Below are 16,813 nucleotides of genomic sequence, written 5' to 3' on the forward strand. Positions count from 1 at the left end.
GCCCATCCCACCCTGTGTGCCCCAGCCTGAGCCTGGCGGGCAGGGCCCGGGCTCAGAGAGGGTCGCCGTGTGCCGGGACCCGGGCAGTACCGTCTCTTCACTGCAGCTGTGGAGGGACAGCCTCTGGCCGCAGCCCGGCCTCCACAGCCCGTCTCCCACAGTCCCGCCTGCCCCGTGTGTGCCGAGGGGGCTGAGGCCGTGGGGAGGAGCGTCGGGGCGGCTGCTCTGCGGGACTCGGAAACAAGAACCAGCTGTGTAAGACAACAGCCCCCAGCCCCGCTCGTGGGGCACACTGAAGGAGCGGCTGTGCAGCTGAGGGAGAGGAGCAGACGGACCCCCGGAACCGAGTGGACCCCGGGCCTCCAGAGACACGTGGTCACGGCCCCTCCCTGCGTTTCCCGGGCGCTCCCTTGCTCTGCGGTGAGTTTGGAGGGGCTTCTGCTGGGGGCTGCTGCCGGCAGTGAGCGCCTGCCCTGTGGGTGTCCGCCAGGCTCGGGCAGCTCTGGACAGCAGGACACACTGGGACGGGGTCCCCCGTGTCAACTGAATGGGAGAGGCTCTCATGGGTCATCTTGCATGGGTCCTGGAGCCAGGGCACACTGCTGTCCCCAGACACAGCAAACCAGAGAGAAGCCGCCCAGCTTCCAGGGAAAGGACCCCCTACCCTGCCCCAGGCACCCGGCCTTGAGGTGGACTCGGGAAGCCCACAACAGACAAGGAGGCTCATGAGGGTCCCACCCTGCGCCGTGGGGCACTGTACGGCCTCGTCTGGCTCCCACATCTGAGTCTGATTATTCTGTGCTTGTGGGCTGTGTGTGTGTGTGTGCTCGTGTGTGTGTGCGTGTGCATGTGTATGCGGTGTGTGTGTGCATGTGTATCATGTGCACCTGTGTGTGTGTGTGTGTGTGGTGTGCGTGTGTGTGCGTGGTGTGTGTGGTGTGTGGCTGTGTGTGGTGTGTTTGTAGGTCTGGACGGCTGAGTGCATGCTTGCTTCCAAACATGAGGCGGCTGTGGGCGCCTCAGCGTCTCAGAGCGCCCAGGTACCTGCCCATGCGTCTGGGTGTGGCAAGCCTGTGGCTGTCTTGTGTGTGCTCATGCACATGTATAGGTCACACGTGTTTGCACATATCTGCCATGCACGCAAGCATGCACATGTCTGCTGCATGCATGTGCACACGTGGATAAGCTCACAGCCGTGTGTCCCACATGTCACTGGCATGACTTCTGCACAAGCTTGCCTGTAGTGTGTATGTGGGGCGCAGTCAGGCTTCTCAGGCCTGGGCCGTGGGCTCAGCTGTGCTCTGTGTTTCTGTGTGCTGCCTGTGCGTGGAGCGTGCACGCTGAGACGAAGCTTCTTCACCCTGGCTGGTGGCCGCCCGTCCCTGGGGAATAGGGCGACCTGGGGAGGGTGCTGGCTCCTGAGGCTTCCCTGGGGTCTGGTGGCTCCAGCTTCTCCCAGAGAAAGTGACCGGCCGGGTCTGCCTGTGCCTGGCTGGGGTCTAACAGCCGTGCTGGGTGTTCCTGTTTATTTTCACAGTGTGGATTCTATTTCTGGGAAACTATTTGTTGATGTCGCATTTTCAGTTGATGATTCAGTACATGTGATATGATTAAGTGGTTCTCACAGAGGGTCACTGATCTGGGAAGTGGCTCCAGGCCCAAGAGGGATGGCCCCGAGGGCGGCCTCAGGTTGTCCTCCCAGTCCCTGGCCCGCCCTGCCCAACAGGCCCGTGTTGTCTGAACCTGCAACTGGGGCTTAGGGCCCTCTGAGGACGGACACGTGTGAGGCTGAGTGAGAGAGGGCTCCCCCTGCGTCTGTTCAGCAGCCTCTCTCGAGGGGAGACAGCTCCCATCACTGGGGTCAGGGTTCGACAGCACTGTTGGCTGGGCCCTTCCAGACCAGCAGGGATGTAGGGGGCAAGGGAGCTTGGGGGTCAGACTAAGTGGCATTACTGGGTCCTGCCTGCAGACTTGCCTTGGGGACAGGCCACGACCCAGAGGAAGGAGAGTGAGGGGTGGATGTTTCTAGAAACCTGGAGCCAGGCTGCTGGACCCAAAGCCCAAGCCCAGTGCCCTACGGCCACTACCCTCACATGACCCTACCCCAAGTCTTACGGTACCCTGGAGCAGGGCAAGGACGAGGGAAGAAGAGCCTCAGGGCCGCCACGCGCTCAGACGCAGGGGAGGGAGCCAAAGGGACACTTCGGCAAGGTTGCCAGGACCGCAAGAAGCTCAGGCTGCCAAAGAGAAAGAGCCCATGGGTCCCAGGAGCTTGGTGACCAGGCCCCAGGAGCGTGGGGACTGGGTCCCGGGAGTGTGATGACTGTATCCCTGGTGGTGGGCCCTAGATCCCAGAGTTTGGAGAACTGGAGCCCAGGAGTGTGAAAGCTGGATTCAGGCTGTGGGTACTGGATCCCGTGGATGTGGTGACTGGATCCTGGAAGTGTAGGGACTGAATTCCAGAGTGTGACCTAGATCCTGGAGTGTGATGACTGGATTCCAGGGTGTGGCAACTGGATTCTGGGAGTGTGTGGGCTGGATCCCAAGAGTGTTGTGACTGGATCCCAGGGTGGATCCTGGGATTGTGGTGGGTGGATCTCATGGTAGATCCCAGAAAAGTGTGAGGACTAGATCCCAGAGTAGATCCTAGGAGTGTGGTGGGTGGATTCTGGTGTGTGTGTATGTGTGTGTGTTGTTGGGGCCACACCCAGCTGTACCCAGGACTTACCCCTGGTTCTGTGCTAGGAATCACTCCTGGGGGCCCAGGGGGCGATATGGGCCATTGGGGATTAAACATGCGTTGGCCTACATGGCAAGAGCCCTAACTACTGTGCTATCTCTGGCCCATGATCACAGGGGGTGGTGACTGGGCCCTGGGTGATGTTGGGGACCCTCCAGGGGTCCACTGTTCTCTCAGGTTCTCGTGGACTTGGTATGTGCTTACGGCCATGGGTGTCAGACCCTGCCCAGGCCCCTGCTTGACTGGACTGTTTTTCGTTTTGATGCCAGGCTTGTGGCAAAGATCTCCAGAGTTGAAGAAAGTCTGTGGCTGGGGAAAGGACAGGTTAGACCCGGGAGGCAGGAAAGTGAGAACTGGACAGGTGCCATGTTCATACTCACGGGGACCAGAGCCAAGCACCAGACACAGTCTGTTCTCCTGGGGGCGCCCGGTGACACAGAGGAACAGGAGGGGAACTGAGGCTGCAGGCTGGCTGAAGTGTCCCCATGTCTCAGCCTGGGTGGAGAAGAGACTGAGCCGTCCTGGGGACTGAGCAGCACACAAGGGACCCCTGCCCTGTCTGGCAGCAGGAATGTCCCAGGCGGTAGTGGAATGCGCCCAGCTCTCAGGAAACGCTGACACTCAGAGCTTCTCTCCCAAACCCCAAAGTCCAACGTTTATAGCCGGAGAGCAGCCCCCTGAGCTCCCTGGGCCAGCAGCCCACCCAGGCACCGCAGCAGGCCGTAGGGGCCCGCTGAGCAGTGAGAACAGCCCCCAGTCAGGGCCATGTGCTGTGTGTGGGTGTCCCTGTGGAAGAGGGTGTCTCTGTTGGCTGGTCTCGGCCAGGCCCCAGTCATGCATGCAGTCACGGTCATGTGGGACATCGCCATGCTTCCTTCCTTTCATCTTCCTGCCCTGCCCCCAGCGGCTCCTCCTGGGTTCCTCCAGGCAGTGGCAGCCCCGCCCGCAGGGGCTTGTTACTGATTGAACGGCAATAAAGGAGGCACCTGCCCAAGTTCCCAGGCAGAGGCCTCTGCTCTCCCCTTGCAGCTGGACCGGAACACGAGCAGCAGAGCCGGCCGCCCGTCATGCAGCCCACCTGCTGGTTCTGGGCCCTCGTGGCTGTCTGCGCTGCTGACCAGTTCAGGGACCAGGCGCAGAGGATCATGCAGAACACGCCTGTCATCGACGGGTGAGCAGCCAGCCTGGTCCCGGGGTCCTGACCTTCCCTGGCCTCACCTCACGGGCCTTCAGGGCCCCCGGAAGCTTCTGAAGAGAAGGACGCGTGCGACGGGGGTGAGGCGGGAGCCACCAAGGGCGCCAGCACCTGTGTCTTGCCCTGGACCAGAGTTCCGTTAGGGGGTGTGGGTGGTGCTGAGTGGGGGGCAGCCTCCTTCTCCTCTCTGGGAGCCTCAGGCCCTGGGGGCCTCCTATTGGTGCCCCTGGCAGTGATCCCGGGGCCAGGCCCCCTCTGGCCAGCACTGGGCCTCGCTGTGAGGTCCACCCAGCTCCCATGCCGCCAAGCTCGCACTGTCCCCGACAGTTTCCAACCCGTGACCCCGTCCCACTGGGGCCTTCCTCACCCCAGCCCCGAGGCCCTCTGGGCCTGGGAGTGAGAAGGCCCTCCTGAGTGGTGTGGGCCCCCAGACACAGCCAGTGTGTGTCCTGTGAGTCCTGCCTGGAGGCCCCCTCCTCCATGAGGCTGTGCCCTCTTGCATCCCGGGGAGCACGGCTCAGCACCTGCTGTTCTCAGCACCTGCTGTTCCTGCTGGGGTTGGCCAAGGGACACCCACCCAGGCAGCCGAGGGGCTGGTCCGCCAGGCTGGGGGCTCGGGGATTCCAGAGGCTCAGTGGCTGCCATCCCCACTGCCACTTCACGAGAACTGGCCGCAGTCATCACCTGGCAATCCCGCTAGGACAAAGGGGCAAAGGGCAGGCGCGAGAGCCCACATCCTGTCCTAGACAGTGTGGCGAGGCCAGTTGAACCCCTCACTGGCCATGCCCGGCAGCTGTCATTAGGAGGAGGGCTCCCGCAGGGGGCATTCTCAGTTCTGGCCCTCCCAGGGGCAACAGTGGGAGGGGGCTGGTGGAACCCTGGTCAGAGGGGCTGACCACAGAACAGGTGTCCTGGGTTGGCTAAGGGCAGAGGGACCGAGGGGCTGCCCTGGGGCAGGTCTCAGGAGCCCGAGGGAGGTTCCCCGGGGCCTGCCCCCTCGTGAGCCCCTCACCTCGCCAGCCAGAGGACCCTGGACAAGCCCGCCCAAGGTTCCCCACTCACCGGTCACCCCTGACCACCCCTGACCCCTCTTGACCAGTGGCCACTCCTGGCCACTGTGCCGCATTCACACATGGCCTGGTCCTGGGTGCTGTGACCATCTCCTGCCGGGGTGCAGGGACCTGCGGCAGGGAGGTGCTGGGTGCAGGAACGACCAGAGCGTGCCCGGCCCTCATGAGCGGTGTGTGCCCCCAGACACAACGACCTGCCGTGGCAGCTACTGAAGCAGTTTAAAAACCAGCTGCGCGCCCCCGGGGCCGACCTGCACAGCCTGGAGACCACGCACACCAACATCCCCAAGCTCAAGGCCGGCTTCGTGGGGGGCCAGGTAGGGCCAGCACCTGGCTCAGTCTCCTGGGGCACAGCAGGGACCAGAGGTGGGGGCGGGGTGGGGTGGCCGCAGCCCCCAGCCCTGCCCTGTGGCCCGCAGTTCTGGTCCGCGTACGTGCCCTGCGACACCCAGAACAAGGACGCCGTGAAGAGGACGCTGGAGCAGATCGACGTCATTCAGCGCATGTGCGGCATGTACCCGGACACCTTCGCCTGCGTCACCGACAGCGCAGGTGGGCGCGGGATCCGGGCCCCACCGCACACCCCACAGGTCTCCTCCGGTGCCTCTGTCCCCCCACGGCCCTGACCCCCTGCGCTGGCCCACCCGCCCCCGGCCCCGCCCCACCCCTTTCGCGCGTCCGACCCCGCCGCGCTCACCCTGTTCTTACCCAGGGATCCGGGAGGCTTTCCGGAAGGGCAAGGTGGCCAGCCTGGTGGGCGTGGAGGGCGGCCACTCCCTGGACAGCAGCCTGGGGGTGCTGCGCGCACTCTACAGCCTGGGCATGCGCTACCTGACGCTGACGCACAGCTGCAACACGCCCTGGTGAGTGCCCGCCCGCGCCCCGCGCCCCGCGCCCGCCCCGGCGAGTGCCCGCCGCGACCCTCCGGCCCACCGGCTCTCTGCTCTGCAGGGCCGACAACTGGCTGGTGGACACGGGGGACGATGCGGCCCAGAGCGGAGGGCTGTCCCACTTTGGGAAGGTGAGGAGGGGCAGGCCACGACCACCCTCTCTGATGGGATCTGGGGAGCTCGCAGGGCGTGCGGGAAGCCCCAGCGCAGGTGGGCTGAAGCTCGCCCCGCCGGGAGCTGCACGGCCCCCGCGGCCCATGCGGCCCCCAGCCCGCCCAGCCCCGAGCGAGCGACCAGCCCCACCCCCATCCCACCAAACCCGCCCCCAGTCCACCAAGCCCCGCCTCAGCCAGCCAGCCCCGCCTCCTCCAGCCCGCAGGCCGCGCCTCCAGTCCGACAAGCCCCGCCCCCAGTCAACCAAGCCCCGCCCCAGCCCGCCAACCCACGCCCCCAGCCCAACAAACTCACCTGTTCACCAAGCCCCACCTACCGGCCCATCAGCCCCGCCTCCAGCCCGCAGGCCCCGCCCCAGTCAACTAAGCCCCGCCCCCGGTCTGCAAGCCCCACTCAGCCCACCAACCCCGCAGCCAGCCACCCCCGCCCCCAGCCCAACAAAACCTCCCCCAGCCCACCAAGCCCCTCCTCAGCCAGCCAGCCCCGCCTCCTCCAGCCCGCAGGCCGCGCCTCCAGTCCGACAAACCCCGCCCCCAGTCAACCAAGCCCCGCCCCAGCCCGCCAACCCACGCCCCCAGCCCAACAAACTCACCTGTTCACCAAGCCCCACCTACCGGCCCACCAGCCCCGCCTCCAGCCCGCAGGCCCCGCCCCCAGTCAACCAAGCTCCGCCCAGTCAACTAAGCCCCGCCCCCGGCCTGCAAGCCCCACCCAGCCCACCAACCCCGCTGCCAGCCAGCCCCGCCCCCAGACCACCAAACCCGCCCCCAGTCCACCAAGCCCCTCCAAAGCCAGCCAGTCCCGCCTCGCGCCTCCAGTCCGACAAATCCCGCCCCAGCCCGCCAAGCCACGCCCCCAGCCCAACAAACTCTCCTGTTTACCAAGCTCCCCCCGCCCACCAGCCCCGCCTCCAGCCCGCAGGCATCGCGCCAGTCAACCAAGCCCCTCCCAGTTAGCTAAGCCCCGCCCCCAGCCTGCAAGCTCCACCCAGCTCACCAACCCCGCCGCCAGCCAGCCCCGCCCCCAGCCCACCAAGCCCCTCCTCAGCCAGCCAGTCCCACCTCCTGCAGCCCGCAGGCTGCGCCTCCAGTCCGACAAGCCCCGCCCCCAGTCAACCAAGCCCCGCCCCAGCCCGCCAACCCACGCCCCCAGCCCAACAAACTCACCTGTTCACCAAGCCCCACCCACCAGCCCACCAGCCCCGCCTCCAGCCCGCAGGCCCCGCCCCCAGCCAACCAAGCCCCGCCCAGTCAGCTAAGCCCCATCCCCGGCCTGCAAGCCCCACCCAGCCCACCAACCCCGCCGCCAGCCAGCCCTGCCCCCAGTCCACCAGCCCCACCCCCAGCCCGCTCAGCCCTGAATGACCAGCCCCACCCCCAGCGCACCAAACCCTCCAGTCCACTGAGCACCGCCTCCAGCCCTCAGGCCCTGAGCAACATCCTCCAAGCCCCGCCCTGTACACCAAGCCCCGCTCCTACTCAACCAAGCCCCACCTCCAGCCCGCCAGTCCCGCCTCCACCACGCAGGCCCCGCCCCAGTCTTCCAAGCCCTGCCCTCAGCCCCGCCTCCAACCCGCCCCCCAGCATATCCAACATCAGACTGCCTGCCCTGACCCCAGCCCGCCCAGCCCTTCGTCCAGCCCTTCCTGTTTGTGTCCCCGCAGAGCGTACTGAGGGAGATGAATCGACTGGGTGTCATCGTGGACCTGGCCCATGTGTCCCTGGCCACCATGCAGGCCGCCTTGGAGCTGTCCACAGCCCCGGTCATCTTCAGCCACTCCTCGGCCTTCTCTCTGTGTGCCCACCACCGCAACGTGCCGGACAACGTGCTGCGGCTGGTGGTGAGGGTCCTGGGGGGACCAGGTGTCCCCTGCCGCCCTCCCCCGCCCACCCCCACCGGTTCTCACGGTACCCCCCTCTGAGCAGAAGGAGAAGCGCGGCCTGGTCATGGTGAACTTCTACAACGATTACGTGTCCTGCCAAAGGGAGGCCAACCTGTCCCAGGTGGCAGGTGGGTGGAGTGCCCGCGCCTCTGTCCTGAGCCTTCCCCAACACCCCCCACCCCTTGCAGTCTTGGCTTTGAGAGGCCCACTCGGCTGCTTCCCACAGACCACCTGGACCACATCAAGAACGTGGCTGGAGCCGGGGCTGTGGGCTTCGGTGGGGACTTTGATGGGGTTACCAGGTAAGGGGCAGGGCTGGGAGGATTGGGGCCCCCCAGTCTCTGGTGCCTTGGGTGAGGGGTCTGGGGCTGCGGGTGGGCCCTCAGCCCCCTGTGGAAGCAGAGCCTGGATTTCTGCCCCACCTCAGGCTGCCTGTGGGCCTTGAGGACGTGTCCAAGTACCCAGACCTGATCGCCGAGCTGCTCCGGAGACAGTGGACGGAAGCAGAGGTCCAGGGTGCCCTGTCAGAGAACCTTATCAGGGTCTTCAGTGACGTAGAGAAGGTGAGAACAGCAGCACTCACCCCCCTACCCAGCCATCGCGGCAGCTGCCTCAACCTCTCCTGGTCCACAGGCAAGCAACCACTCGCAGCCCCCCGAGGAGGAGACCATCGCCCTGGAACAGCTGGAGCCTGGCTGCAGGACCAACTACGGCTACTCAGCTGCGCCACATATCCCCCGCCCGACAGGGGTCCTCCTGGCCTCTCTCCTGGCCCTCCTGCTCAGCCTGTGTCTGCTGTGATGTGCAGGGCTTCCCTCACCCCTCACCAGGGGCTCACCGTGGACCCGCAATAAAGACCCTCTCAAGTCTGCAGCGGTGTGTGGTCAGCCTGGCGCTGGAGGGTCCCCCAAGACCCAGCGGGCAGCCGGGGCTAACACCAGACATAAGCACACCTGGCACTGCAGGGCAGGCAGGAGCCCAGACTCTCGAGGAGGGACTTCCTGGGAATATGGAGGAGGGTCTTTTCACACCAGTCCTGGCTCCACCTGCCCCTTTCAACATACACATATATGCCAGCACTGATGTATTCACACACACGCACACACAATGCTCACCCTATGCACGCTTGTATTCATACATATACAAACTATACAGTGCATGTATTTGTGTACCCACACACATACTCCCTACACACATATAACACATATTCACATGCACATGGTTCCACACATTCATGCACTCGGTCACATCTGTCTCACATTACATGTACACGTGTTCAGAGCAGAGTTGCACACATGCACTCACTAGTGCACATACATATTGCCCCACTGACACATCTGCACATGCACACACACACGCACACACACACGCACACACACACACACACACAGTCTCACTGGTTCCCGGCATGAGCAGAGCCACACAGGGATGGAGATGAGACTCTTGGCTCACACACTCGGCCAGCTTAGCCCTCCCGAGGGTTGGGCTCAGCATGATCCCCTCAGGGACAGTTGCCTCGGGCATTTCGGTGGTCTTGTTTTTGGTTTTTGGGCCACACCTGGCAGTGCTCAGGGGTTACTTTGGACTGCACTCGGGATTTAATTCCTGGTAGTGCTTGGAGAACCATAGGTGATGCTGGGAATCAAACTCAGGTTGGCAGTGGGTTGACACCCTACTTGCTGTGCTACAGCTCTGGCATTAATTAGCTCCCATTCCCAGCTTCATTTCCACACAATCTTTGTTTCGTTCTGTTTTGGGGCCACACTTGGCAGTGCTCAGCGGTTCCTTCAGGCTCTGCACTCAGGAATCACTCCTAGCAGTCCTCGGGGGACCAGAGGGGATGCGGGGGACATAAAGCAGGTCAGCCACGTGCAAGTCAAACGCCCTCCATGCTATACTATCGCTCTGGCCGGCCACCTCAGTCTTTCCCACAGCCTCCTTGGGTGACTGGCAGGGCCCCCCAGTGTGCTATGCTGGTAGCACCTCTGACTTTATGACTGGGTTTCCTTGAGACTGACATGGGTCTGAACAGACTGGAGTGCACACACAGGTCATACCGGTGTGGGTCCTGGCATGTACACACACACACCCAGACCCAGTCGTACAGGCGCGGGTCTTGTTATGGGTACATACAGGCTGTGAGTTTGGAAGCAGAAGTGCCAGGGTGACCCAGCAGCCGTGCCCGCTGGCAGGATGCAGGAAGGGTCGTCAGGTATGTGGCCTGGAACAGGTGCACAGCGGCAGTGCTGCCACCAGACCCCAGCCCGTGGCACGAAGGGCAGGGAGCACTGCCCAGAGGGTCACAGTCCCAGGGACAGGAGCTGTGCCACTGAACTTGGAAACCCATCTTCATGCGATTGAGATTCCGCCTTGAGAGTGTCTCTACCCTCACACTCCCAGACACACCGACACCCCAGCCCCCAAGACACCAAAGCAAAGGCGGGCAGGTCCTCAGGAACAATCCGTTTATTCACAACAGCATTTCAGGACAAGGGGCAGCTCTGCTGCCTCTTGCAAAGCCTCCCCCAACACCATCCCTGCTTGAGCACGGGGCCCCAGGACGCTGAGACACTGGGGTCCGAGGGTCTGAGAGGCTGCCCCCATCCACACGACACCATCCAGTGCCCCACGGCTGCCCCAGCTGTTCATCGGAGCAGAAAGGAAAGCCAGTCTCTCACAGGGGTCTCACTGGCAGAGGGGTCTGCTGGGCGTGTGGCAGGCTCTGGCCTGGCCTGTCACACTGGTCTGAGCATCTTGCTTGGAGCAGGTGCTCAGCCGGCCCTGCCTGGTGCCGGCTCCTTCCATTTTGGCAAAAATAAAACCCAAAGAGAAACCGTGAAAACAGTGAGAGGACAGTAAACGTCAGGGACTGGGTGAGGCGCAGGGGCAGGCTGTCCCAGGCCGACGTCAGGGGACGTCCCCTCTCTATAGTGACAGGACCTCACTGAGGACTGGGTGCCGGAGGGCAGTGGAGGAGCAGGTGGAGGCCCGTGCTGCAAGCATGGGGGGTTCGCAGGGTCTGCGGGACGCAGGCACGTAGGTCGAGGCGGCTGATTGCCCAGACCCTGCTGGGCCCTCCCATTCTGTCCCTGGTGGCTGCCACTGAGGGGAGGCCTCTGGGGGCATGGCAAGGGGTGGTCCTAGCCGCCGGGGAAGCACACTGCACACACACGGATCTACAGGCGTCCGCTGGCCAGCTCCTGTCCATGCCTGGGGTCAGGGGACAAGGGTCTGTGAGTCCACAGCTGGCCGGCCCAGAGACATGGGAATTACCCAGAGACGTCAGAAGTTTGTGTAGTCACAGAGACAGGCACCCACTGCGGGCACAAGGCAGGGCTCCAGGCTGGCAGGTGGGCAGAGAGCAGCGAGGCCACGGTCAGCAGAAGGCAGGGGTGGCCGCTCTCCTCCCCTTCAGGTGGACGGCGGCCTAGTTCCTCAGGGCGGCCAGCCTGCAGGATACCACAGAGCCCCTCAGGGAAAGGCTGGACCCAGGCCACCCAAGCCATGTGCTGGCCGGGACTGAAACAGCCACTCTCCCCCGCCCCTCACGGCAGAGGTGCAGGTGGATGGACAGCATGTGAGCAGCCTGCAGGACCCCCTTCGCCCCTGCGGCCGACCCTCCACATGGGCCTACCTCCTTGACAACTGGTCCTCCTGGCTGCGCACGGAGCTCTCGCCTACGGCTGAGGCGCCCTCGGGCAGCTGGCTCAGCTGGTCTAGGACCTCAAGGCCATTCTCCTCAGCGATCTGCACAATGAGGCTGTCCACTTGCTCCTGTGGTGTGGTCAGTGTGGTGGCCGAGCTCATGGAGTCTTCCATCACCTGTGCAAGCCACAGGCTGAGCAGCTGTGCCCAGGCCTTGGGGGTCTGGGCCCCTCCCCTCCCCTCGCCCTGGCGCGTGAGGTGGGCAGTGGACATACCGAAGTGTGCACATCCAGGTTCTGCACCTGCTGTTCAAACCTGTCCATCACCGCAGAGACCTTCTGCAGGTCCATGGCACTCAGGGCCCTGTCCAGGGCTTTGGTCACCTGGGCCATGTTCTTGGTCACCTGCATGGAGCATGGAGGCACCTCAGTGATGCCCAAGGGGTGTGCTTTCCGTGGGCAGAGCCAAACCTCAGACAGGGAAGCCGTCCCTGGCAAGGTCTGGGTCCTGAACCAGTAGAAACACCGATTCCAGCCAAAGGGTCCCACTCACCTGCAACGGGTACTCACCCCCTTCATGGTCACAGCTGTCTGCACCTTGGAGGCCACAGCGTCCACCCGGGATGCCATGCGGAGCCAGTTCACGCCTTCGTTCTTCTTGCGGATGGCATTCTCAGCATACACTCGCGCACACTCCACATTCTTCTGCTGCAGGGCCTGGGACAGGGTGGGGTAGTGGTGAGGGCAGCCAAGGTCCTGGTCGAGTGAGACCTGGCTTTTCCTGGGTGCTGTCTGCTAGTGAGAGCCCAGCTGCCCTCCCACCAACTCCAGTTTTACAAACATGGCCAGCCCGAAGCCTGCACCCAGAGCCCAGGCCACAGAGGGATCAGACAGGAAATCCAGGTGGGCTCACTAAGGCACTGGGGCCACAGCTTCTCGTTTTTGTCTGTTTTGTTTTTTGGGCAATACCAGGCAGTGCTCAGAGAGGACCCCTGGTGGGGCCTGGGAGACCACATCAGCCCCACGTGGAACCCAGCTCAGCTGCCCGAAGGCAAGTGCCTTCCCCCGCCCCATCTCCTGTCCTGAGCTCCTGGGCAGTCGTCACTCCACGAGCTCCACCCATCGCATTTGGGGATAGCACAGGGTCAGCCTGGAGCCCCCTGGTCCGTTCCGTCCCCTCTTGGAGCTGTGGCATCAGCCAGGTGACCACAGCCTGGGGCATCCATCTCTGGCCTCCACCCAGAGGGGACCCTCAGGCACTGTGGTGAAGGGAGGAAAGGGATGGAGGGCTTAGTGGGCATCCCGCCCACACAGAACAAAGAAACACAGGAACGGGAGTTGAGCCCTGGAGAGCCTTGGAAGGTCCAGCACATGGGCAGGGTCAGTCTCGCAAAGCCCCGCCCCCAAGGAAGGCAGGACACCCACACAAGGCCTATCTGAACAGCAGCCACGCCCACAGGACGGGCAGGACACCAACCCAGGGCCTGTTCCCCAGCAGCCACGTCCCAGGGTGGAGTGAGATCAGCAGCTCACCTTCTTCACTTTGGCCTGTTCAGCCTTGGAGTCCTTCTCCGCCTTCTTGGCCAACTTCTCTAGCTGCTTCGCGGTGAACTAAGAAGAGGCAGCAGACGAGGCATGCAGGGTCACCCGCCCTGCCTCCCCAGCACCGAGCAGATGCAGTGGCACTGTTAGGGTCAAGCCGCTGGCCAAGAAGGGTTTTTCATGGCGTGTGACCTTTCCCAGACACCTGCTCAGAACCCTCCCACGGGAAAAGGCCACCAGTGACCACCTGGGCTGCTGGTGAGACACATGGAGGGGATCTGCACTGGGATCGGGGTCCCAGGGGTGCTTGGATACCTGTTCCCTCTCCAGCAGCTGCCCCCAAAGGTGGGAGGAGCACTCCAGAGGCAGGGGCAAGCCCCCCCCCACACACACACACAAGGGAGGTGTGCTGAGCTGCCAATAAGTTGTTCTGTGATTTTAATCTTTTGGTTTTCGGGTCACAGTCAGTTGTGCTCAGGGATTTGTCCTGGCAGGCTTGGGGGACCATAGAGGGTGCTGGGGATCAAACCTGGGCTGGCCACCTGCTAAGTAAAGGCCCTACCTGCTGCACTATCACTCTAATCTTATTTTTTTAGGGGCCTCTCTGGCAGTGCTCGAGGCCGAGCTCACTCGGGAACCCCTGGCCAGCACAGCAGGCCTGACAGAGGCCCCTTGGTCCAGAAGGGGCGTGGCGAATACCAGGCCGCCCTTCCAGTGACATGTCTCCCCACAGCCGGGTGACCATTGGGGCTCAGCAGACAAGGAGAGCCTGGCAGGCAGCAGAGGCTGACAGCACCATTCCCCACGGCAGCGGCAGGGCCGGGCAGGGCCAATTTGGAGGACGTACCTTCAGCTGGAACAGGGTGTCTGCAAAGGGAGAGAAGGTGAGAGTCAGGAAGCGTGAGCGCAGTTGGATGCCCGAGCAGCAGCTCTGGTAGAGGCTCTCGGAGCTGCAGCTGCTGCCCTCCGGGGAGGCCTTCGCTCCCTTGCTGGGCCAGGAAGATGCACTCTGGCTCCCAGGAACCCCGTGTCCTTGAAGCCCACTTCTCACGGGCCGGCGGATGACCGCTGACCATCAGGGGTCAACATGCAGGCCACCATGGTCCCAGTGAGCACTGCCCTGTCCACTCCTAGGCGCCCCTCCCGCCGGCTGACCCGGGGCAGGGCGCAGGTCAGCGTCTGCGATGCCCCAAGTTCGACCCTCTCCCCGGCACGGCGAGGGGGGCCCCAGAGAACCACCGTCTGGGCGGGCCATGACCCGCCGGGTGTGGCCCACGGAGAACCCAACGGACGGGAGCGGCCGGCTCTGGGCCCCAGGCCTGGCCAGCAGCCGCGGCCGGGCTCGCCGCTCGCGGAGACGCCCCAGCTGATGCGCCTGCGGGTGGGCGCGTCCGTCGGGGCCCGCCCCGCTGCCCAGGGTGACCACGGGGAGGGCGGCGCGGGTGAGGGTCCCGACGGCCAGGAGGGCCAACGGAAGCCCCGAGGCAGGGGGCAGCGGACAGGGCCGGGGCAGGGGGCAGGGGGCAGCGGGCAGGGCCGGGGCAGGGGGCAGCGGGCAGGGCCGGGCAGAGGGCGGGGCAGGGGGCAGCGGGCAGGGCAGCCGGCCGGCCAGCACCGGGTGCCCGGAGCCGGGGCGCTCTCGGGCGCCGGACAGCGCGGGCCGAGGCCCGGGGCGGGGGTCGGGCCGCGGCTCTTACCGTCCATGGCCGGGGCGGGCGGCGGGCGGGCCGGTGTCGAGCTCGCTCGGCCGCGGCACTTCCGGGACCGCCCCTTCCGCCGGCAGCTCTCGCGAGAGGACGGCGCGAGGCGTCGCCATGGAGACGCGTCTGTGAGTCACGGGACCGGCCGATGGGGCTGGGGCGCAGCAAGGCCAAGGCCCGGGCGGGTGCGGGGCCCGGGCCCCGGCGGGCGCCCGAGGGAGACGCAGCCGCGGCCCCGGCCGGCGCCGCAGGTGTGGACGCCGCGACGGGCCGCCCGGGGAGCTCGGCGGGAGGCGGGAGGCGGGAGGCGGAGGCGCGCCCGGAGCCGGCGGAGCCGCCGCGGGCCGCCCGGGAAGCGCCTTGCTCCGGGGTTGGGGGCGGCCCGAGGCGCCGGGACGCCGGACTCAGGCGGCGGGGCCGGGGCAGCCACGCAGCGGGGAGGACGACGGCCGCCCCGCGTGGCACCCTGAGCACTGCCAGGAGTGCGTGCAGAGCCTGCAGTGACCCTGAGCACCAGGGTGGGCCCCGGACACGAACAAAAAGCTGGGGCTGGGCCCTCTGCGCTCACTGGGGCCCACTGCGGACCCTGGGCAGGGCTCCGGCGATGCGGGCCAGTGGGCGCTGCATTCACCTGCGGGGAAAGCAAACCCGCGTTGCCTGGGTGGCAATGAGGTGGGTGGCTTTTCCCGTGGCCACATGGTGCTGGATTCATGGGGCCTGACTTTGGAAGTTCGTTCAAGATGACCGAATTGTGTTCTCTCCACAGGCCAAAGAGAAGCTGGAGCCAGGGGTGAAGCTTGGTGGACCTCTAGGACACTGATGAGGCCCCGGGTCTGAGGCTGAACACGTGTGCTGGGGATGGTGTTCGGAGACCTGAGGAGTGTGCAGGCCTCCCAGTACTGACCTTACGTGTCTGTGCTCACGAGCGCAAATCCTGACCGTCCCACGTGCGATGGGTGTGGTGCGGGCGTCTCTGACACAGAAGGACCCAGTGGACAGAATTTTCTACAGGAAGGGACCAGAGAGGCATGTGGCCAAGGCCCAGGGCGGCCTGTGCACAGGGTTGAGAGCATGGCCTCATGGGAAGGCACTGGAGAAAGCAGCAGCTGCCCCCTCACTCTCTGAGCTTCCATGGTGGTGCTGGTGTCCCCCAGGGCTGCAGCCATGCAGTGCCCTGGGGGATAAAATGGGGCTGGGGTGTAGTCCTGGACCCGGGCCCAGCTGTCGCCCTTTGAACCATCACCCGACCCCTACTTGGCTGCCTTAAAACTCAAAGATTCTGTTCTGTTTGGGAAAATTAGAACTTTTAGGGTTTGTTTTTGGGTCTCCCCCACCACACACACACAGGAGGGTGTTTAGTAATCACCCCCGTGGGACTTGGAGGGCCACACCGGATGCTGGGATCTAAGCTCCTTGCCCTGGATTCTCTCTCCGACCCTCAACGTCAACCTAATATCAGACTTAGAGGATGGGAGAGTTCTGGCGAATGCAGCGCTATATATTTGTCCGGCAGTGAAGCGCAGTGTTCATCTTGGGACAGATCAGGGAACGCTCCCAGCTGCCATGGAGGCCTGTGAGGACCATGAGTGTATGGAGCTCTCCCTCTGGGTGGGCGATTGCAGCTCGTGTGCACACATGTGCCATGCACTATGTCCCGCAGTCACGTAGAGTGGTGACACAAAGGTGGGTTGAACATTAACAAATCAGCAAGGAGAGGTAAGACCACTCCTCCAAGAGATTAACTCTAGGATTAAATCTCATCTAAAGAGATTGATTCCAGATTACTAGGAGATCTGCTCAACGGTGGGATCCCAACGAGGGTGCATTCTTTCCTCAGCTAGTTTGGCTGAATAGAGTTTAGAGGAGTAAGTAGTCTCTGATGGTTTGAGGGTTGAATTTGGTGAATCAATTCGACTTCTGAGGAGAGGTAATGAACCCAAAGTTTCTTAATGGGGTTATCATCTGTTGGAACAAAA

General features: G+C 64.1%; 2 protein-coding genes across 2 annotated transcripts; one reads left to right on the forward strand and one right to left on the reverse strand.

The window, feature by feature from the left end:
• Nucleotides 1–303: 303 nt before the first annotated feature.
• DPEP1 (dipeptidase 1) lies at nt 304–8,801 on the forward strand. Its single transcript, XM_056136823.1, has 11 exons — nt 304–420; nt 3,770–3,911; nt 5,190–5,322; nt 5,425–5,557; nt 5,718–5,868; nt 5,957–6,026; nt 7,733–7,909; nt 7,995–8,079; nt 8,178–8,253; nt 8,379–8,514; nt 8,585–8,801. The coding sequence occupies exons 2-11, from the start codon at nt 3,808–3,810 to the stop codon at nt 8,750–8,752; spliced, it is 1,233 nt and encodes a 410-aa protein (XP_055992798.1). The 5' UTR covers nt 304–420; nt 3,770–3,807; the 3' UTR covers nt 8,753–8,801.
• Nucleotides 8,802–10,408: 1,607 nt separating this feature from the next.
• Nucleotides 10,409–14,856, reverse strand: CHMP1A (charged multivesicular body protein 1A). The gene is made up of 7 exons (XM_056136453.1): nt 14,835–14,856; nt 13,985–14,004; nt 13,129–13,206; nt 12,166–12,312; nt 11,872–12,000; nt 11,586–11,773; nt 10,409–11,400 (listed from the first exon to the last, which is right to left on the reverse strand). Exons 1-7 carry the CDS (start codon nt 14,839–14,841, stop codon nt 11,379–11,381), a joined length of 591 nt encoding a protein of 196 aa, XP_055992428.1. The 5' UTR covers nt 14,842–14,856; the 3' UTR covers nt 10,409–11,378.
• Nucleotides 14,857–16,813: the final 1,957 nt, after the last annotated feature.

Source organism: Sorex fumeus, unplaced genomic scaffold, assembly GCF_029834395.1.
Source record: "Sorex fumeus unplaced genomic scaffold, SorFum_2.1 ptg000122l, whole genome shotgun sequence".
In the NCBI taxonomy this organism is placed as follows: domain Eukaryota; kingdom Metazoa; phylum Chordata; class Mammalia; order Eulipotyphla; family Soricidae; genus Sorex; species Sorex fumeus.